The 23,038-nt window shown below is 43.4% G+C and overlaps 1 protein-coding gene across 1 annotated transcript; it reads left to right on the top strand.

The window, feature by feature from the left end:
• Nucleotides 1–144: 144 nt before the first annotated feature.
• megf8 (multiple EGF-like-domains 8) lies at nt 145–22,010 on the top strand. Its single transcript, XM_077597738.1, has 43 exons — nt 145–506; nt 1,477–1,666; nt 1,825–1,988; nt 2,056–2,265; nt 2,950–3,130; nt 3,234–3,322; nt 3,416–3,629; nt 3,835–4,018; nt 4,256–4,401; nt 4,483–4,593; nt 4,674–4,825; nt 4,928–5,029; nt 5,104–5,251; nt 6,256–6,419; nt 7,022–7,219; nt 7,773–7,970; nt 8,048–8,299; nt 8,502–8,620; nt 8,711–8,842; nt 8,924–9,037; nt 9,125–9,208; nt 9,286–9,525; nt 9,610–9,794; nt 9,869–10,082; nt 10,287–10,530; nt 10,676–10,808; nt 10,885–11,135; nt 11,581–11,691; nt 11,776–11,894; nt 12,080–12,302; nt 12,382–12,717; nt 13,244–13,379; nt 13,452–13,683; nt 13,806–13,932; nt 14,017–14,227; nt 14,495–14,709; nt 14,792–14,987; nt 15,069–15,237; nt 16,546–16,738; nt 16,805–16,975; nt 17,389–17,519; nt 18,362–18,494; nt 18,573–22,010. The coding sequence occupies exons 1-43, from the start codon at nt 477–479 to the stop codon at nt 20,052–20,054; spliced, it is 8,634 nt and encodes a 2,877-aa protein (XP_077453864.1). The 5' UTR covers nt 145–476; the 3' UTR covers nt 20,055–22,010.
• Nucleotides 22,011–23,038: the final 1,028 nt, after the last annotated feature.

The raw sequence follows: 23,038 nt of genomic DNA, 5'->3' as shown, positions 1-23,038 counted from the left end.
TGAATGAATGAATGAATGCTGTCCGAAAGTAATCCACTGGTTGTAGGAGTCATTAAAATGAACAGTTTGCGGGATCCAGATGTGCGCTATTCTGCATCTCCATTGGGTGACGTCGCCGAGCCAGGCGTGACTGACCATCTTTTGTGTTAGCGACCACCAAAACAACACAAGGGGCATCTGTCTTGGAGCTCCTACAGCGAAAACGTCTAACTCCTCCGTCTATTGAGCTTGTCAGCTCCAAAACGACCCGCCCGGAGTGTTTGTTAAATCCGATCCCCCCAGTAACCCCATCAATAATGGCTGGATTGACTGCGCATCTGGAATGGGACTGAGGCTGCGCTGACGAGCCACCGAGCGGATAACAGTGTTGTTAGCAGCAAGCTAACCGGGCAGCTTCCTATCTCACCATACAACGATCACGAGCAAGCGCGTGCCTAATTTAGTTTGGGGGAAAAGGAGAAAGGGAAAAGATGTAAATGGATACAGAGCCGAAGAGACGGCAACTGGTACGTACTGAAAGGTGGTCAAACGTCATGAAACAGATGCTAGGTGGCTATCTAGCGAGCTAACGGGCCATAGCAAGTTAACGGTGCTGGTTTAGCTTAGCTTAGCTACTTAGCATCGATTTGGGAAAGCTGTCAGTGTCATTCTATAGATATCATGTGTAATGATTAATATATAGAGATAGAAACAATCGTCGGTTGGTATAACATGTTACTATTTGGAGTGTGACGTTGTTGCGTGAATCGAGGAGTTAATTTGTAAACGTTTTGTTTGTCAATCTTAATCATTAGTCATTATGTACACAAGCATTTCTCAAACTTTATTGAGTTTCAAGGCGCATATTATTTGCCAATTTGCACAATGTCTGAAATTAGAAATGTAATAATATCAATAACCTGCTGTATGAGCACTCTGCTTGCATAGATTGTCATCCGGATGATGGTAGTCAGCAATTTTGTGTGTTTTTGTCTTCTAAAAGGTGAAAGGCTGTTTAAAATAAATTAATTAATTAAAAGAAATATATATATTCTTATCTATTTATTTATTTTAATCAGCCTTTCACCTTTTAGAAGACAAAAACACAAAACTGCTTATTCACACTCATTAATTAAATTTTAGCATCCATTATTATATTAAGTATTTTTTTGCTTGTATTGATTAATCAATCTATCAGTTAGGAATTAATTACTTGAATAAGTGAAGAAATATAGATATGTTTACTCTACCGATCTGGAAACCGGAGTACCCGGAGGAAATCCACGCAGGCCCGGGGAGAACATGCAATCTCCACACAGGTGGACCGACCTGGATTTGAACCCAGGACCCCAGAGCTGTGAGGCCGACATGCTAACCACTTTTAATTAATGAGTAATACATTTTTGGACCAGATTAGTGAAAGTGTAGTGATTGGGAATTACTGATGATTACTGATTATAATTCATTTTACTTCATTTCTGTCCACCAAATACACAGGCAGTGCCAGTGATGGCCTCTCCCATGCCCTTCTGCTTTCTCCTCGTGCTGGTGCTGCTGGCCAGGTGGCCCACGTGCCAGGCGGGCGACTGCAAGGGTCACCGGCAGGTTTTAAGGGGGCCACCGGGTTACGTGACGGATGGACCGGGGAACTACTCAGTCAATGGCAACTGCGAGTGGCTCATTAAAGGTTGTTATTACGTACATTTTTTTCTGTATTGAAATGCAGTGGTACTTTGTTAATTATAATCAGGAAAATATCACACTGAAAGAACAGGGCTGATATTCAAATCCCAGAAATGCAATGACGTTCCACTCTACAATAACTTCATTTTTCTATTCTTCCAGCACCAAACAGCAGCTATCGCATTGTACTGAACTTCACCTTCATGGACACAGAGTGCACCTACGACTATCTTTTTGTGTATGATGGAGACTCTTACCAAAGCCCCTTGCTGGGCAGTCTGAGTGGCAACACTTTACCACAGCCAATCGAGGCCACATCTGGGAAGGTACTTTTACCTGTCTTCTCCATGTCCTGGAATTTGGATCCTAACGTGCCTTTTTTTGTTTCCCTAGATGCTCCTTCATCTCTTCAGTGACGCCAATTATAACCTGCTAGGCTTCAACGCCACGTACACCTTTTCTGTTTGCCCCGGTGCATGCGGTGGCCATGGGCGCTGCGACCCATCAACGCACCAGTGCCACTGTCATCAGGGTTGGGGTGGGGCTGCTTGCTCGACGCCGCTGTGCACCCACGCATGCACGGCGCGTGGCCACTGTGACAAGGTGAGGGTTGTAATTAGGTACACGGTCGATTGGTCGCTGGTCTTTTGGTCGCCGATCTTTTGGTCGCCGGTCTTTTGGTCGCCCGGAAGGTTATTGATAATTACCATTTAAATCGTTGCTCAAATTCCCTAAATACAAACTGCGAATTACTATTTAGTCATACTTAATGCCCCATTAGGCTAATGAAAAGCTCCAAATTTCACAGACTTTTATTGTTTTTTGTTGGAGAACTTGTTAAGACCCTGACTAACATAGCTTCTTAAAAGGGACAATGCATGTACATACAAACTCATACACTCACACGTCGGCTCAGTGAAACTGCTCATCGCCATTGTTGGCTTTTATTGATGCGTAGACCGTGTTGTTTTACCTTGTTTTGTCGCCGGTCTTTTGGTCGTCTGTCTTTTGGTCGCCGGTCTTTTGGTCACCCGTTGTTGCGGTCCGGGCAACCAAAAGACCGGCGACCAAAAGACCGGCGACCAAAAGACCGGCGACCAAAAGACCGGCGACCAAAAGACGGCGACCAATCGACCGCACACGTTGGAATTAATTTGCATATTGAGTTTAACTATTAATTCCTCCTCATCTCAATTCACTATACTTCCTTGATACCAAGATGCCACAATATGACATCACATGCTGAGATTTCCAAAGGTGTTGATTGTTTGACACTTTTTGCATCAGAAAGGAGAGCGCTGCCTGTGTAACGCCGGGTTCCTGGGTCACAGTTGCCAGCTCGGTCTTCACGATGACAATGGGGCCGGTCAGTGGTGGCGTGTCAGTGAGGGAGACTCTTACATGTCCCCAAGGACGGGTTCTGCTGGTGTGTACCTGTCTTCCACCGGGACCATGTACTTGTTTGGAGGTGAGACTAAAATTGTTTGGTTTTCCATTTTCAAAATGGAATATCTTCTAGTCAGAATCATAAGTGTCTGGTTTATTTTTATTTTATTTTTTTAAACCTCCAGGATTTGACTTGAACAGAGCGCTGGGTGACTTGAACAAATACAATTTCACATCTAACCAGTGGGAGAGCAGATCTTACGGTTACTCTCCTGTAAGTACCGTGAAAGGGACCGTGAATATTCTTGCCCAAAAATGCAGCAGAGTGAAACAGGATTGAGTGTTATTCTATTTATTTATTTTACAGTTGGCGCGGCATTCTCACACTGCTGTGGAGTGGGTGGGAAACATGGTCATCTTTGGAGGGGAGCTGGCCAATGGATCTTTAGCGAGTGATGTCTGGATGTACCGCCCTCTGCAGGATGACTGGCAGCAACTTGGCTTTCCCAACATGGGCGGCGCGCCCAAACTGGCTAATCATGCAGCAGCTGTGGTGGATAGCTATCTCTATGTTTTTGGAGGTTAGTGTTTAAACACGCACATATAGAGGAAAATCTTTGTGTGTGTGTATACATATATTAATATACTCCTCTCACATGCATCAAATGTGGTTAAACATTTTTCCGGGATATTACGCACTTGGTTTTTTAACATTAATATTCTATAAGTATGCAAATAACACGACACAATTCCACCTCGCTGTCGTTTTTGCTTAACGTCTCTCAGGTCGTACTGAGGAGGACATGTTTTCCTCATCCCTGTATCGGTTCAGCCTGCGAGGCTCTGGGCGTTGGGAGGTCGTCCAGCCCACTGGTGGAAAGCCCCCGGCCACTGCTGGCCACTCCATGGTATTCCACAGCCCTTCCAGAACACTCCTAGTCTATGGGGGTCACCGCCCGACCACTGCCAGGTAAACTAGTCCAAATAAATGGATAAAGAGGAAACAACATTTTTATGACTTTTCCCCCATATTTTGCTAACCACACGCGATCTGACTTGATACTTTTTGTATCTCTCAAAGCAGTGCAGATCTCTACTCGGTGCTCTTTCTTGTACACAAAAAGTAGCAGCTATTCTAACCGTGCTTCTCCACTCTAGCTCCCTCTTGTAAAATTTTACAAACAAATGAGACTACCCATTTTCCCAGGTTTAGCGTAAGGGTAAACAACACCGATGCATTCCACGTCGACCAGCGCTTTTGGACAGCATTCCGCTCACGTTACCCAGCGACGGGACCCCGGGAAAGAGCCTTCCACACCGCCACTGTCATCGGAAACTACATGGTCGTCTACGGTGAGTCAAAGTTGGCACATGGGCTAACATTATTTTATGTACTATACTGGCTTTTTTATGTTTGCGCTCACTTCACTTCAGGTGGCAATGTTCATATCCACTACCAAGAGGAGAAGTGCTACGATGAAGAGATCTTCTTTTACCATTTGGGCTGTCACCAGTGGGTGATGGCAGGGGAGAGATGGTCACTGAGTAAGTTGTGTTAATCATTATTGCACTCACTTTCTTATTTTTTTTATACTCATGATTTGTCTTTATGTTTTGTTTTGCAGATGGGGAGGCTGTCAAGGGGCGATACTCCCATGTGGCTGCGGTGATAGAGGGGCGGGTGCTGCTGGTTGCCGGGGGTTACAACGGCGTTACCCGAGGAGATTTGGTGGCCTTCAAAGTTCCGCTATTTGTCAGTAGCAATGAAGGAGACAGGGTGAGGAAAAAAAGCTCTTTAATGTATCTATAAAAAAAATAACCCTGAAAACAGAAACATTTTTTGAACAAAAATACATTGGTGCCTTGATGTCCTGGCTAGGACGCGCTTTGCGCCGAGGCCCTGGATGAAAGTATGTGTCTGAAGAACCCAGAATGCAGTTGGTGTGAAGGCCGCTGTCGAGAATACGACCCCACCAATCAGGTAACTTTGGAGAAAGCAAAACTTTTAGACAAGATGTCATGATTCTTCCTGCAACTCCCTCTTTTGGGTAACAGTGCGGCAGCACCGGCTGTCTCGGCTTGGCACGCTTCCTGTCCGACTGTCAGTCCTGCTTAGTGTTCAGCGGCACGCCGGCCAAGCTGGCCCGAGCACCTGGCGAATTCGGCTGGTGTGTTCAGAATGAATCGTGCCTGCCTGTGTCAGGTGAGAGCCAACGAGGGAGGAAGGAGGGGCGGTCTGGGGGCTGCGCCGCACGCTGACAGATAAAAAACATATTGGCAAAGACTAGACTTGGGTTGGGCGTGTGTCAGAGATTAAATGTTTTGGAGGATGGTGTTTTCTTAGTGTCAATGATGTACAGTTGCTTTTTACCTTAGCAAGATAACACTAACACATCCATGATACTGCACTAGTAAAAAATAGTTAGCAGGAGTTGAAGTTTCTTTATTTCCCTTTGGTAGAGAAATGACAAGAATTTATTGCTGAAAACTAAAAAAAAAAACATTCAAGGGACCGGCTTTTGTCAAGATAAATCAAATGAAATAAAACATATTAGTTTAATAGCAATTGTGAGAATATTTTTTTATATAGGAGTTAGTGGAGTGATGAGTTTGGTCCTGATTAAAACTTGTACGTCAAAATGCCACTATAAAAAATGTGGGCATGACATTGTAAACAGTTTTCAAAAATTGTCGCAAAGTAAAAGCAATACATTTAGGATAAATGTGCCATGAAAGACAAACTTAACTGAAAAAAATGCATTTGTGTATTCTTTTCACTACGTTAATGTCTGACAAAAACAGTTCACAGTGAATTCAAACAACAGAATTGCCGTTGATATGAATTGTAGTGTAATAGTTGCTTTATCGACTGTTAATGTTCTTCTGAAGCAGTTGCCCACCACTGATTTATTTCATTGTGTATTGTATGTCATTTACTGATGGTGGTGTATTATCATTGATATTGAGAAACACCAACACTTGGCCCAAGAATACCCAGCTGAGATAATAGAGGTCAATCAAAAGGTCATTTGAGTCACCTCTTCCGTCTCTGACACAGAAGGCCTGTGTTTCACCTCTCTCTGATACCCGCCCGACACCCATCTACCGACGCCACCACCACCGATGGGGGTTACGCAGTATTTTGTGATCTCACGAGATTAGATTGTGTTCCCCTGTGTTGCTGACCTCTTACTCTTAATCTCGCAGAGCAAAGTGCGTGCCGTGTGGACCAGATCTCAGGGGCGTACGGCTGGTGGGGGGAGCGTACTCTTTTCCTAACCTCCCTCCACTCCTGTCGCACCGAGAACTATGTCCCGGGACTGCACCTGCTCACCTTCCAGCACCCCCGCAACGACTCCCAGCCTGACAAGGTACGGAGTCCTAATCTCACAAATCTTGTTACTCCTCCCCCCTTAATTTATCTGTCCTTCCTTCCTCCAATATTGCTTGTTTTACTTTAATACGAGATTTACACGAATTTACATGAATTTTAATATTTCCTGTCTCCATTATTACCATAATTTTCTAGATTTTCGAAATCAAGCATTTGCAGGGCCCTGTTTTCACAAAAAATCAGTCTGAAATCTCATTTTTTACACATTCTATATAATCCATGCATTTTCGTTCCTCTTTATGAAAAAATGTTTCAAAAATAGCATATAGTTTATTTATTGCTTGTTAATATTATAATGTCCATTCACATTATCCAGGTCATTTCATTCTCAGTGTTTTGAATAAAGCACAACAGAACTGTTCTGCTTGTCTTAGAATACATTTTGGCTCCAATCTAAACATGCTCCAACCATCTAAGACTTTGTTAGGACAGCACTAGCTGGGATGTGTTTTGTGGCCTTCTTTTTATCATTATATGTCCCCTTGAATGTATTTCAGTTGAATAGAGAATAGTGCCTTTGTTGATGTGTCTTCACTTCCCCCACTCGCCCCTCCGCTTTCCCCTTCATAATCTTGCCAGGTGTCCATCCTACGCAGCACCACCATCATCCTCAGCCCGACCACCGAGATGGACGTGGCCCTCCAGTTCAGGGGCTTCATCCATCCTTTATGGGGGGCGCCTACAACCCCTCCTGCCGAGACTGTGGCCATGTGGGCTCGTATCCAGAGGCTTCACTTTGAGGCTTCTGTGGCATCAGGCCCCAACTCCAGCCAGCTGGTGAGCCATAGGGGCAAGAATAAAATTAGGGAATGTATTTTTCCCCCTATTATAAATTAGTAAAAAGTATTTGAATTTGTGATAAAGACAAAAAAAGTTAAACTGAAAGGAATTAAATAAAGTGTGACCATCTTCAAAGTGCAGCTCAAATTAATTGTGTACTTTTTTATGAGAATAATGTTGTACTACAACAACATGAGAATAAAGCAAAATATTAGCCAAATTGTCGCACTATTTTTGCGAAATAAAAGTAATAATTTCTAAAAGCTCCTAAAATGGGTAAAGAAATACATTTTTACAACAATAGTTAAAATAAAATGGCTATAATTAGGTCTTAATGTTTTTTTTTATTCACAGTTAATAGAATTTTAACATGAATTTTATTTGAATTTAGGAAAACCCCAACGGGGTTAACAAAAATAGATTTGTAATGTTGAGATAATATGTTAAATATTACAAAAAATAAAGTTCGATTTTACAAAGAAAAATATGCGGTCATTGTGAGAAAAAAGTGAATGTTTTTTTAGATGTTTGTATTGTTGTGTCTGAGCAGGAGATTGTTGGTCATTGGGCAGCACAGCAGGATAAAGAATTGAAGTTGCTGTCTCGCACTGATGGGAGTAGGCTGTTTTCCAACCTCACCAGAGGCAACCATTACTTGGTCCAGGCTGAGGGATACCTAAACAACTCCGGCTCAGGGCAGACCAGTGAAATGGCCCTCATCTGGAACAGAACACTGCCAGGAGGGAGCGTAAGTGTTGATTTTCTTTCTGTTAATCCCACAAACAGTACTCAGTCTATTTCAACCTCTCTCCTCTTGAATATTAGGAAATCTCCTTCTTGTTCCTGGAGCCGTATCGCTCAGGTTTATGTTCAGGCTACATGTCCTGCCTGGCCTGTCTGTCGGATCAGTCTTGCGGCTGGTGCCCATCTCTTTCCCGATGCCTGCTGCGGGACAGGGTTAATTTGGAGCCCTGCCCAGAAGCGGAGTTGGGAGAGTTGGCTCAGCGCCACCTGCTCCTGGGCCCCCAGCACTGCACCCTGTGCGAAGAGTACAGGGACTGCTCGGCTTGTACTCATGTATGTGGTCAAGGACATACTAGGCCTAACACATAGGAATTTCAGAAAATACAAAAGAAATCCATCAATCCACAATGCACTTTACTGCTTTTGATTTTAACAGCATAATGTTTTAACTGTATTTCTATACAAAGATGTGTGGTATGTTCATTTTCAGAAGAAATTGTCTTCTTAAACCAAAACTGATATTTTCCTCCTGTAGGACCCTTACTGCGAATGGCAGATCAACTCCAGCAAGAAGGGTGACTACCAGTGCAGTAGGAGAGGACGCTTAGATGGGTCCATACGCCATCCATTAGGCTGTCCAAGAGTCTGCAACCAGTGAGTTGAGAATAATAGCATTCTTCACCGAATGATTACTATACCTCTTTAGCAACAAACCCTAATGTTATTTATATTTTATCCTTGAAGGCGTAAGACTTGTTCCGAGTGCCTCTCGAACTCTAGCCAATGTGCTTGGTGCGAGTCTGCCCAGGCCTGCTTCTATTTTGCTGCCTACCTCACAAAATACCCCTATGGAGAGTGCAGGGACTGGTATGACAGGTAAAAAAAATAAACAGCAGTTATTTGTCAAACTTAAATTTTGTACAAAATCTTAATTTTGCCATTTCCTCAAATTGTCAGTGTGCACTCAGTTCCACAATGCAAGCAATGTTCTACTTTAAACACGTGCAACGATTGTCTGCGGACGTTTCAGTGTGGATGGTGTGGTGACTACAACAATCCCACCATTGGAAAGTAAGTGGAGTTGACAACGACGATGACATTGTAAGATAATGTTATTGTTTCATATTGTCCTTCTTTCTTTGTGTCTTTTTTTTATAGATGTTTGCGAGGTGATTGGGCTGGATTGGACGACCCATCTGTATTCAACTGTAGTGTGGCCGTAGCTGAAGCCCGAACTGCTAAGTAAGGCTATTATAGTCTCATGGTTCAAGAACTGTGCAAAGGAAGCACCTCACTTCACTTGATTTCTCTTTTCCCAGCCCCGAGCCGCAGACCTCTGCCCCGCCACGTCCTCTCGATATGGAGTTGGAGCTGGAACACATGGAGCATGCAGAGCAAGATGCCGTGTGGTCCTACCCCACTTGCCCCGATGTTGAAGAATGCCGACTAGGACTCCACAACTGTCACCTTTTCGCCACCTGTATCAACACTCCCACCTCTTTTGAGTGCCACTGTGAGCGAGGCTACATGGGGGATGGCACTTTACACTGCAACCAGACGTAAGACCTCGTCAATTGGATTGGATGTTGACGGCCAATGAGTTAAAGTCCAGATATCTCACCTAAAACCTCCTCCAACCACAGGTGCTATAATGAGTGCAGAGAAGGTCAATGCAGCGGCAGTCCACGCTTCGAATGTGAATGTTCACTTGGGTGGACGTCTGATCCTGCCACTCTGGTCCTGAGTGGCGTCGAGTGTGATGTGGATTGCGGCTGCAACTTCCACTCTACCTGTATCACCGCGCCAGGGATTTGCGACGAATGTCAAGGTGGAATCTCAAAGGATGTCTTCATTTCTTCCCACTGATATCCATTGAACGCAATCTTTGGCTTCTCCTTACAGACTGGACTACAGGGCCCCACTGTGAGCATTGCCGCCCGGGTAGCTTTGGCTCAGCCCTGGCTGGTGGTGGTGGTTGTGTGCAGTGTGATTGTAATGGTCACGGCGACTTGCTACGAGGTTACTGCCACAACCAGACGGGCCAATGTTACTGTACACATAACACCCACGGCCCACATTGTGAATCCTGCCTGCCTGGTTATTACGGTGACCCCAGGTGAGTTAAAAAAATAAAAATAAATAAATACAGTGAGGGAATTCCTGTTTCTTACGGGCATGATGACAATTGATTAATAACTATTAACTCTTATTAGTCAAATGAGTGCCCTATAAATGGTTACAATATCAAATAATTGTTGGTTTATTTCCATTGCTTAAAGTAATAGATTATAGCGGCTTTATTCCCACGTTTAATCTTTAGGAACAATGGAACATGCTATCGCCAGTGTCAGGGACGCTCTGTGCTGCTCTCCTCCACCTCCTCCTCCCCTGCCATACCGCTCTCCTCGTCTCTGGGGTGGCGGAGTGGCACGGAGGGGAAGGGTGGACTCTCCCATTGCCTGTGGGTCCTTTCGGTGACTCAGAACCTGGCATCATGTCTGCCCAGGCAGCCATGCCCGCCGGTCGCCCTCACGCTGCATCCTGATTCCCATACCCATTGTAAAGTGAGTAAAAAGCATCTTAGGTCTGCTGCCTTTTAAAAAAAAATGTTGAGTGCACGTTATAGACAGTGACATATCTGCTCCACAAACAGAGCCAAACCGAAATTTCTGATCTAAAATAAATACACACATTTATATATTTTTGCAGAGCTCCTATGTGTACGTGTTTGATGGCCTTCCTCGTTTCCTGGACAATGGCGTTGTACATTCGGACCACAACCTAATTGGGGCGTTCTGCGGCACCACACGGAGGCAGCCTATCACTGTTGAGGCCACCTCAGGTAACCTGCTTTTTTTTTTTAATCTGATGAGCAGATAACATTTCACCCTTTGCTTTTCCCATTTCCCACCTTCCAGGTGTCATCTCTGTCTACTTCGAGGCCAACGTATCATCGAGCAAACCTCAAGGCTTTAATGCGTCTTTCTGGGTGCGGCGGTGTCGCCACAGTTTAGACGAGGGCGGCAATGGGTCACCGCCGTGTCCTGGTGGCTCGCAATGCCAAGGGGGTATTTGTCAATGTCCTCCAGGATACGGAGGCCCCCACTGCGATCGCCCCGTGTGTCCCCAAAACTGTGGAGTTGCAGAAGGCCGAGGAACATGCAATATAGTAAGGGAGTTGCCAAAAGTTCCGATCCTTTTTAATTGACTATTGTGGTTTAGATGTTAGCTTTTCTTATTGAGTTTGAATCTTGACTCTGACCATGCTGTCTTAAAGTACCTACAGCAAATATTCACGTGTATAATATGCATATGTAGTGCATATAAAATGGAATTTTCTGAAAAGTATTGGAAAAGGGATTGGATGGAATTTGGATATTTTTTTAATGTATATAAATGTTGTTTTGAATTTGCATGCCTTTTTCATGACTGGCAAGGTCAAGGTTATAGGCCCCAAAAATATGATATTGTAAATACAACCTTTCACAGGAATGTCATTTATACCAGCTATTGTTTTTTTTAAACACCTCTCGCCTCAAAGTTAGCCCCGAACTCAATTTTGGTCTAAGTCCTCCAACACAATGTCTCATTGTTACGTTTTGTTTTGTGATCAGACCCTGGGAGTGTGTGTGTGCTCAGAGAACTGGGCTGGCTCCGACTGCTCTGTCCCTCGGGACTCCAACAGCCTGATTTGGGAGACAATGCTGGATACACAACTGACAGTGGTACAACATCCGAAAATAATAACATAATGAACGTTACCTGCTATGGCATATAGCATCACACATGACTTAACTTGTGCTCCACAGAACCAAGCACACAGGTTCCTCCACAGAATGGGCCACTCTCTGGTGTCTGGACCTTATGGTAACCTTTGGATGTACGGAGGGCTCTCTCTTTCTGAGGGGATTCTGGGAAATATTTATAGGTAAGCACCGTCACATCATCAATATTGCCATGAATGAAGGGATAATTCTGGAAAATATTCCATACTCCACCATACCTCTCCAAATATTATCCACAGGAGAAAATACTTAAATTTTGCCTAAATAATCCAGACCTATTATAAATTTTAATTGTTCATGTGTAACAGCTTTGTACATCTTGATTTAGATATTCTGTATTGGAGCGTCGTTGGACCCAAATGTTGACGAGTTCAGCAGATGAGGGTTCAACTCCGGCCTCTCGCTATCACCATGCCGCCGCTCTGCTTAGCACCTCTGAAACAGGAAACAGTCATAGTAGCATGCTTGTGGTGGGTGGTGTTACTCAGAACTCAATTGCCTTGGACACTTGGAGTCTTAACCTCAGCAGTTTGGTCTGGAGAGAACACAAGGTGAGCAATGGTCTTCTTGTGTGAATTTGGCAGTATTTTAAGTAAAAAAATGTACCTTTGCCTTTGACCCTTGGTGCAGAGCTCATTGCTGCCCCCAGTGGCAGGCCACACACTGACAGTGCGTCGTGACAACTCGGTACTCTTGATCGGTGGTTACTCCCCAGAAAACGGCTTCAACCACAACCTGTTGGAGTTTAGCCCTTACACTGGAAACTGGACCATTGTGGCCCACGTGGGCACACCGCCTACAGGCTTATACGGTCACTCGGCTGTTTACCACGAGCAAACTGATGCCGTCTATGTGTTTGGAGGTTATCGCTTCCACGTCGAGGCCGTGGAGCCGTCGGGAGAGCTTTATAGCTTGTTCTACCCAAATTTCACATGGTCTCTTCTGGTACCCTCACGGGGTAATAAGGTGAGAAAACCCTACATTGTAAAAATAAAAACAAACAAAAAATAACAACAAAAAGTTTAACCATGTAAACTCAAAAATCTAAGCAAACGAGGAAGATTGACCTAAACAAAACTGAATTTCAGTTCAGGTAATTATATATTTTCCTCCGATTGAGGGCAAACCACCACTGTTAAAGCAGCACGTGAAGGTAAACACACTGGCTGACTACTCTTGTTTGGCCAGGTAGGTCTTCCAAAGGCATAAAGAATGATGCTAAGGTTAAAATCACACACCTTATCAATTCAGGTTCTGTTCGCTCAGAAATTTAGGTAAGTATGGCCTACAAGGTTGATCACGAAAAGCTATTCAGCTGATTTGTCCAGGTTTATAATCATCAGTTGATGAGTTAGGAATATATATCAAAATAACAAGTTATCAGAATATAATAACTAGTTACAAATACGTAAAATCTTGAATATGCATGGTTAATAGAAAGTTGTTGTTTTTTTAGTGTACCTTTCTTTAATTGCACTTTATTTCTTTGCAGCCCCTCTCCCGTTTCTTCCACGCTGCAGCCCTCATGAAAGATACAATGGTCATCGTTGGAGGACGGACGGAATCCGAGGATTATAGTGACTCCGTTTCCTTGTACCAGATCAACTGTAACACTTGGATCCAACCAGGTGGCCTATTTTGTCTCTTTGCATCTTCGCTATTCACAATCTGATCCTAACATCACAACATTTTTGGTTCAGACTCTGCCATCGGCGATCCCATCAATCGCTCAGTGTCTCTCGCCATGACGAGCTGGGGCGGAAGTCTTATTTTGTCCGGAGGTTTCAACGGGGTCACTTTAGGACGGCTCCTAAATTTAACCGTGCCCGCGGATCCATGTGCTGTTATGGCAACGCCGGAGTCATGCAACGCCACCACTGGCAGCTGTGTTTGGTGCCGAGGGGTCTGCGCATCTTCTGATAGCGCTGAACGGTAACACATTAGCAATGATTTAATGGTTGAGGTTATTTATACATTAAAAGTAACACTTCCTAAGTCTACAATAATTGTCAATAATGATAAAGCATTTTTCCTCTCTCCCTCCCTATTAATAGATTGGGTTGTTTCTCTGGCCAGTCCACCTGTTGGCCCACTCCTCGCCAGCCAGATCAGTGCCGCAGACTTAAAACCTGCAGCGAATGCCTTGCCCGACACCCCAAAACGTTCTCCGGACCATCGCAGGTTGCGCCCGCATTTCAGCACAATTCCAATCTGCACTGTTTTTTGTTGTTGAACCTTTTTCTTGTTTTTCCTTTTGTTTTCCAGCCTGCTTTCCAATGCAAATGGTGCACCAACTGTCCCGAGGGAGCTTGCATAAGCAACTCGGGGAGCTGCACGTCTGAGCATGACTGTCGTATCAACCAGCGAGAAATCTTCCTCTCCAGCAATTGCACCGAAACCAGTTGCGAGGCTTCTGACTGCCCCAAGTGCACAGCGTCAGGCAAATGCATGTGGACCCGCCAATTCAAACGCACAGGTATTATAGTTAGGGCTTGATCATATAGTCTTCAAATAAATGTTTCTGGTTTCAAAAAAATAGTCTGATTGTTTCCAACTGTCACAAAAAGCACCCTTTACAACAGTTTGCTTTTTGTTTTCATCCCACTGTGGGATTTGCTGTTCAACCTAGATTATAATACAATTCTGCATTATTCAATAAGATTCTTTTTACTAGGATCCAGATGATAACGGTGCTGAATGTCCCTTTAAAACTGCATTCATTCTGATTATAACTCTGCACCAGGAGAGACGCGGCGCATCTTGAGCGTGAATCCCACCTATGACTGGACCTGCTTCAGCTACGCCCTGCTCAATGTTTCACCGATGCAGGTGGAATCGTCGCCACCACTGCCGTGCCCTCCACCCTGCCACACCCTCCTCAACTGCAGCCTCTGTCTGGGCTCCAGAGGATCTGACGGGGGCTGGCAACACTGTGTGTGGAGCATGGCCCTGCAGCAGGTACGAACTGAATGCTTACATTTTTACGTCTAAAAACAATGCAGAAAATGGATCAACTCTTCTTTTGTGCCATTTTTTTTAGTGCATGAGTCCGTCCTTTGTGCCGCTGCGATGTGAAGCTGGACAGTGCGGACGTCTTCTTTCTGGTGGCGACTCCTGTTCTCCCCAATGTTCCCAGCTCAAGCAGTGCTCCCAATGCATTGCAAGGCCCCAATGCGGCTGGTGCTCCACGCGGGGTGCTAACGGGGCGGGGTACTGTCTTCAAGGCGGACTTAATGGTAAGAAGAGTTGATTTTAGATTGGTTGGTTTTGCCAACTTCAAGCTTAATGTTTTCCACTATACTTTATTTGTCTTAAAGGAGTGAGCGAGGGTGTTTGTCCGGTGAGGAATAGCAGCTGGTCCTTCTTGCATTGTCCAGAAGAGGATGAATGCACCAATGGCCATCACCACTGCAACAGCACGCAGGACTGTCATGACCTTTCTCAAGGATACCATTGCACCTGTAAACAGGGCTACATACTTAGCAGGTGAACTTACTGGTCTGCTTTAAGACAAACAAGTTTGATGATACAGTAATACCTTGAGATATGAGCTTAATGCGTTCTGGGACCGAGCTCGTATGTTGAATTATTGATATCTCAAATTACCATTTCCATTAGAAATTAACTAAATACAAATGAATTTGTTCCCACCCTCTGAATAAAAACACCAAAAAACAGGATATTACAATGGAAAAACATTTTTATTGGTTCTAATTCACCACCTACGAACAGAGTAACAAATAACTAGTGTTTTTCCCCCTGTTTTTGAGAAAATGCAACTGGATAGAAGATGATCTAGGACAGTCGTTCCCAAACTGGGGGGCGCGCCCCTCTAGGGAGGCGTAAAGAGAATTCAAGGGGGGCGTGAAGTCATCTGCTAATTTTTTTTTTCTTTTAGTGATTAAATTTTATTTACGATAACTAGTGAGCAATGTGATGATTTTGATGAATGTTGGTAGTGATAATGGTTATGTTTGTGATGATGATGGTGGTGGTGATGGTGTTATGAGATGTATCCATTCACGTGATGGTAATGTTGATGGTGATGATAATGGTTTGGTAATGGTTGTGGTGTTTCCGGCAGTTACAGTATAGTTGTTCAGTTATAATAGTTGTAGTAGTTATAGTAGCATAAGTCAACTGGCATAAGTCATAAAATTGTGCCTAAGTCTCATGAGTCTTTCCAAATATTATATGTAATGTTTTCAATTTATTTAGATTCTTAAAATTGCCAGTCAATTTTGCCAGTTTGCTAAAGTTTTTTTTCGCTCCCTTTCAACCAAATGTGTTTAGTTTACTTAGAAAAAATGTCTCTCTGGAATGTACTATTATTAGTTTGAGTGGCTTTCATTATTAAAATTTAATACAAACAGAGATCTGTTTTCCTGAACAATGCTAAGAAATAAATGCAATAAAATAAGTTCACATGAGCAAAAGAGGAAGTGGGAGGGAGGGGCGTGCGGGTCTACTGGAAGTAAGAAGGGGGCGTCAGGTAAGATAGTTTGGGAACCACTGATCTAGGAGAACCAAAACCGAATTGAATATATATGTAAACACTACTAGTGATGGTGATGGTAGATTATCATTTCAAATTAATTTCAGGAATTAGGAACTTGAGTACCTGGTAATGTATTTAACTCTGAAGCAACGTGCCAAAATTTAAATCCAAACATAATATAATTTTCATAAGATCCCCGTGATACCTCATGGGAGTTTACCTAGAAGGAGCATCCCAGAAAGTTGTCCTGCAATGAATGAAATTCTTAGTTGCATTTTCCTTTTATCTCTGTCTAGTGAGAGTGGTGAGTGTGAGCCAGTGTGCGCCCAGGGCTGTGTGAACGGATCGTGCGTGTCCCCCGGCGTCTGCCGCTGTCACTTTGGCTTCGTAGGGGACAACTGTTCTTCTCAGTGCAGCTGCAACAAACATAGCAACTGTGCCAGTGTTGCCAAGCCCGATGTTTGCCTCGAATGCCACAACAACACCATAGTAAGTTAAAATGATTTTCAAAACACATTCGCTCCTGTTTTTTTTACACTTTTATATGATTAACAGGGCAAGCATTGCGAAAAGTGCAAGCCACTGTTTGTGGGCTCGGCCAAAGGTGGTGGCAACTGTCGCCCATGTCGGGAGTTCTGTCGGGGGAACAGCGCTTTGTGTCTGTCTCGTGACGAGCACAAGAAGGCCCAGGAGAACCCACGCCGCTTTCCTCTAGAGCCCATTAGTGTGAGTTACAAGTCTTAACTCTGCACCTGGGGGACCTATGTCAGACTTAAGGTGTTGATATTAAGATATTAAGACATGAAAATTTCCTTGTTAACTTGGGGTTGACTTACCGTATTTTCTCGCATATAAGCTCCCCCGCATATATGCTGCACCCTTAAAATTGCCTTAAATCATTGAATTTTACAATTTCTCGCGTATAAGCAGTGGATTCACAATTTTGACCTCCATATTCATGGTTTAATAGGGAGTACAAATGTGTTACTTTGAAGTTAGAAATGCGGCTTATATGCGAGAAAATGTGGTAATTTGAACTAAAGTAAATACTCGACCTCACTCACTTAATTTTTGCCAAAGCAAAGTGGGATTTTCTCGAAATGACACATTGAGTTTTAAGAGTTCCTAATCCTTAACAGATCCATAACTGGGTGTCTGAGGGTCCCATCGAAGAAAATGCCGTGTGTGTGAGCTGCCAGAACAACAGCATTGGTGATAAGTGTGAGAGCTGCCTCAGTGGTTTCTTCCTGCTTCAAGGGAAGTGTGAAAAGTGAGTAGCCACAATTTATTTTAGGATTAACAGGCATCAAGCAAAGTGACTAACGAAACAGAAGCTATTTGGTTTACAAGATACAAGATTTGATTGAAACATGCCAGCAAACACAAAGTAACCCAGAGCATACATTACACACATTTGTTAAGGCACAGAAAACAATTCAGTCAATGAATTATTAATTTCAGAACATAAAGGGTAAATTTCAGAACATACAGGCTATCAACGAGGACCAATGTTCCCTCTAAGATGCGCGCGTGCGCAATTGCGCACTACTCTCGTCTTCTCTGCGCACAGCAAATCATACGGAGCGCACAAAATAAAATCTCAATTTTTTATTTTCATTTTCATTTTATTTTTTTTTAGCTGTGAGGCCGACGCGTGAACCTCTCATCCGCCGGGCCGCCCATTCATAGATATTAATCATTACATTTTATTATTACTAAATCATTTATGTGTAGTAGACATACACCTGCTACTGGTGTGTACCCATAACGAGCAATGATGATGTTGCTCACACCGGTACTCGGTGTGCTCAGGGAGGTTGTCTTTCTGCCCAGACAAACAAAAAATTAGAGGGAACATTGACGAGGACCAAACACTTCAAAACAAGATTAAGGTTTTAATATAAATTCTATATGTCTGTCAAAAACTGACAAAATAAAACATTTTTATGATCAAACTAAGTAGACAGGCAATAACCAAAACACCGGAGGACCCCCGAGAGCTAAATGGCAATAAAACCTCAGGGTGATCACATAGACAGAAACATGCAAAACACAAAATGACAATAAAATACATGAAACACATATGACAAATGAATGTCCTAACAATTCCAGGTGTCAGTGTAATGGCCATGCAGACACATGTAATGAGCATGACGGTACGGGTTGTCCGTGCCAGAACAACACCGAGACCCCCTCATGTCTTAGTAGCCCACAGAGTGACCGCAAGGACTGTTACAGACAACAGGTATGCACTAGGTCATTTTTCACTAAATGAACCCAATGCATTTAAGTTTTCTCATGAACTTTTTAATTTTATTTCCAGTGCGCCAAGTGCAAAGACTCCTTTAATGGTACGCCAGTGAACGGTCGTCAGTGCTACCGACAATTCAATGTGGACACTGAGTGCTGCTTCGACCCAACCTCGCAAACCAACTGTTTCCACGACCCGGCTATTCGTAACCTGCCACGGGGCCGCACGGTCTTTTTTGCCGCCCAGCCCAAGTTTACCAACGTAGACATCCGAGTCACCATTGACGTGACATTCGGAGAGGTAGAGGTCTATGTGTCCAATTCTCACGACACCTTCATCGTGGACGTGGACCGCCGCTCGGGTGTCCATACTATCAAAATTGAGGAGGAGTCGCGAGGGACTACAACGGCAGGGACGGACAAGGACTCGCCGCCATCCTCGATCAAGGGTTTCGAAAATGCCTCATCCAGTCTGGGTGGGGGAATTCTTTCCCACAATCCACTGCTACTTCAGGCAAAGGCATCAGGATCTGATAGAGAGATTCGTGAGGAACGTGCCCAAGGCCTCATTTCTTACATTACCGTTTGGAAACCGCAGACTGTTCTGATCGTTCGAGGCGTTCGGGACCGTGTGGTCATCACTTTCCCACACGAGGTGCATTCTTTGAAGTCCAGTCGCTTCTACATAGCCCTCCGCGGGGTTGGAACACTGGCCAATCAGGGCGAGTCCCAAGGCCTGCTCTTCCTGCGTCAGGATCAAGCCCACATCGACCTATTCGTCTTCTTCTCTGTCTTCTTCTCCTGTTTTTTCCTCTTCCTGTCCGTCTGCGTGCTCCTTTGGAAAGTCAAGCAGTTCCTGGACTTCCGGAGGGAGCAGCGGCGACACATCCAGGAGATGACCAAGATGGCCTCGCGGCCCTTCGCCAAGCTCACCATTTACCTGGAACCGGACGAGCCGCAGCTTATATATCTCCCGTCGACTGGCGGCGGGGGCGTATCTGTTGCGCATGCTCGCTCCGGTAAACTGGGAGGGGTGATGGTGGACCAGAGGGGGCGCACTGGACCCATGTCCTACAAACACGACCTTGGTTCAGGACCCACAGGGCACCACCAGCACCATCTCGCCCCGGGCGTTGGGAACAACGGCCAACAACTACCTTTGCATTACCTGAACACCCATCACTATGCTGGCACCCCCGCCGGAATACAAGCCTCGCTGCAAAATCATCCGTCCACGTACAGCGGCTATCAGCACTTCTGCCGTTCCGACCCCTTCCTCTCACAGCTCATGGGCTTCTCCTACTCCTCCTTCAAGGTGGGGCCCATCACTCTAGAGCCCACCGACGACGGCATGGCCGGAGTGGCCACCGTCCTCTTTCAGCTCCCTGGTGGGGTTTTGGCTCCCAATCGGGCCTGCTTGGGCTCGGCTCTAGTGACGCTGCGGCAGAATCTTCAGGAATACTGCGGCCACGGCAATGGAAGTGGCCATCCAGGGGCGGGGGGCGGTCGCAAAGGGCTGATCGGGCATCAGCACCTTACCACTATGGCCGTCTAGGCACAGCGGCAAATTAAAAAAAAACTGTAGATAAGGTGGGAAAATAATTTCTGTACTTTCCTCATGTAGTGGCTAACGGCGCACTGAACCAGTGGTTAGCATGCTCGTCTCACAGTCAGGATATTGTGGTTCGACTCTCCATCTGAGTGGCTTTTTTGCCAGGTTTCACCGCTTCCGCCCACATTCCTAAACATGCACATTCAGTAATCTGGTGAGATTAAGATTAACGGTTTTGGCTTGTCTCTATGTGCCTTGTGATTGACATGCTACCAACCCAGATTCTAGTTTACCCAAAATTAGGAAAGTATCTGTAGAAAAGTGATAAAATAAAGATTTGGTTACAGGTTGAATATGTGCCTCATGGTCAAGGGATCTGTTTTCAAATCTAAAACACACTGACCAAGTCTACTGGATCCAGAGATTAATGTTAGACATGAGTGACATGGGTTCTTGGGGCCACTACTAGAGGAAAGGCTGTAAATTCAAGAATATATATTAGTAAAATAAATAAAAAGTACACTAGAGTCCAGTAGACAGCGGTATCGTCACCTGTGGTGAGCAAATTGAACACATGTACATACACTGTATAATGCGTTGTTATTGAGTGTCCTCTATGATGTTTGGCCATACTGTGTTCCCAGCGTTTCACTGTGACTGGCTATCTTTAAAAATGCACTACTCTATGTAGAAAACACATCATGCTTCTTTTGTTGACTTGGGATGTACCAAGTTGGACTTTTAACATACGCATTGTACCTCTTAAAAGCGACAATCAAGGTCTCAGTAGAGGATTTCTTTTTTTTTAATGATTGTTACAGTTAAAAAAACAGTTTCTTTAGTTTAAGATCTTGGTCAATATGTGTTCATGGTTTGGTTTTTCATTATTTTATGTTTAAACCGCATTCTCCAGCACATTTGCCTTCACTGCTTGCCTTGTCTGTGACTTACACAAGGGTGGGGAACCTTTTCATTCCCATCAGGATTCATAGTACAATTATGGGAGAAATATGCAAATAAATATATTAGAAGCTTTATTGCATCTTAAGGTTAATCAGTATTTATTATATTTTTCCAACAATAGCAATCTCACCAATGGGGACTTTCATGGACATGACAACTGTTATACATACCAATACACATACATTAAATTAATAGGAAAGTCAGTCATTTTGGTTTAAAGCAGCTCTTTAAAGCTACTTTTAGCCAAAATGAGATGTCTTTTTTTTTTTGCTAAGGCTAAGACGGAGGTTTCCCACCCATGCTTAAAATTCATGCGTCAATGAAAGTAAGTGGTGTTCCTGTCGTGAAAGAAATATATGCACTTAGAAAAGTTTTGAAAGAAAGAAAAAGTAATGTATCTCTTAACGATAGTTTAATGACAAAAGTGCATTTGTCTGTGAACATGAATGAAATTTGTTTCTTTATGTGGTGACAGTTTATTGTATGTGAAATGTCTGTTTGGCTTGTTTTGCTGGACTGCTCTTTTTTAAGGCAAACTTGCCTCTTATAGATGATTGTATTTGCAATCTTAGCTGCCGTTTAAAATATACTGTCCAACATTACATTGTATATGAATTCGGCGATAGCAATGGAAATTCCCTTTTGGCAGCATTATTAACAGAAGTGATACTGAATTGCATATCCACTCCATTGGTTGAGCGTTATTTTTATTTTTTTTAAAGCTGCCACCCAGAGCAGTTAACACAACTTCATCCATGGATGACCCAATTAGGAATGGTGCTACATAAATCATACATACAAGTAACATTGAACACTGTTGTTATTTATAATTTTTATGATTTTTCTTTTCTCTTAATGTGTATTTTTTTTGTTAACAGGCTTTATATTTGTAAATAATTTTGGTGTTTGAATTTGAAAGAAGGGAACAGTGTTGTACAAAAGAGTGCATAAAGATTATCTGTCCTAAATCAGATGGAATAAATGCCGAAAACAGCATTTATTGATTAAATACAAATACTGGAGCTTTTTAGACATCAGAACCGGGCCCGGAGTATCATTTCCCCGGTAAAAAGACAGCGATGAACGTCGATACGTCCATACGTGAAACAGCAAAAAAAATGCAAACAGCAACAGTCTTGTTTAATGGAGCAGAGCCCGCAGAACTGATTGTGAAACTCGGGTTGGTTCGCGGGTCGCAATAACGTCAACTCGATTTCACGTGGGCCGGACCATTTTTGAAATAATATTTAGATTTTTTTTTTTTTATTGGATTAAAAAAACTATCAAAAGCCCTAAATATTCAATTTTTATAGATCTAAAACAAATGTTTGTTTGAGCTTTTTCTTCATGAGGGAAAATATCTTATAATAATTTGTTTTTCATTTCAAAAGGAAACAAAATATTTTTGGGAATATGTTCAATATTAGAGTGGAAAACAGAATTTTTAAAATATATTTATTTTTATATTTTATTAAATACTTTTTGAACAAAAAACAAAAAGGAATAAAATGGATTTAAAAAACTACAATTATTGATTTAAAAAGGGGAAAATGAGGAAATATAATATACATGTATAATCTTCATTTGAATTTGATCCTAACAGAAGGTCGGCACTCATGATTTACTTTCTCGGGCCGCACAAAATGACGCGGCGGGCCAGATTTGGCCCCCGGGCCGCCGCTTTGACACCAGTGAGTTAGGAGAAAGTTGGCTTAATAGTTTTGTATACGGCGATTAAATATACAGACTGACGTTAACAGCTAGGAGAAAGTTGGCCTAACAGTTTTGTATAAGTGATTTTTTTGTAAAAACAGAACCATTACAAATCGGCAAAGGGTGTTTAGCACTCGCAATGAAAACGATCATACTTACAACACAACAGGAACTAACTCGAGTGAGCATTTACCCAGCAAACTGTCGGTTGATGTCTCGGCGTTGTTTGATTAAATTTAAAGTCGACAGTAGGCGTAACCACGCCCATATTGTAGAATAGACGTGAATCTATTTAGAATCTACAATACAAT

Source organism: Stigmatopora argus, chromosome 4 (assembly GCF_051989625.1).
Source record: "Stigmatopora argus isolate UIUO_Sarg chromosome 4, RoL_Sarg_1.0, whole genome shotgun sequence".
In the NCBI taxonomy this organism is placed as follows: Eukaryota; Metazoa; Chordata; class Actinopteri; order Syngnathiformes; family Syngnathidae; genus Stigmatopora; species Stigmatopora argus.
The sequence above is the reverse complement of the archived record's forward strand: the minus strand, read 5'-3'. Positions and strand labels throughout refer to the sequence as shown.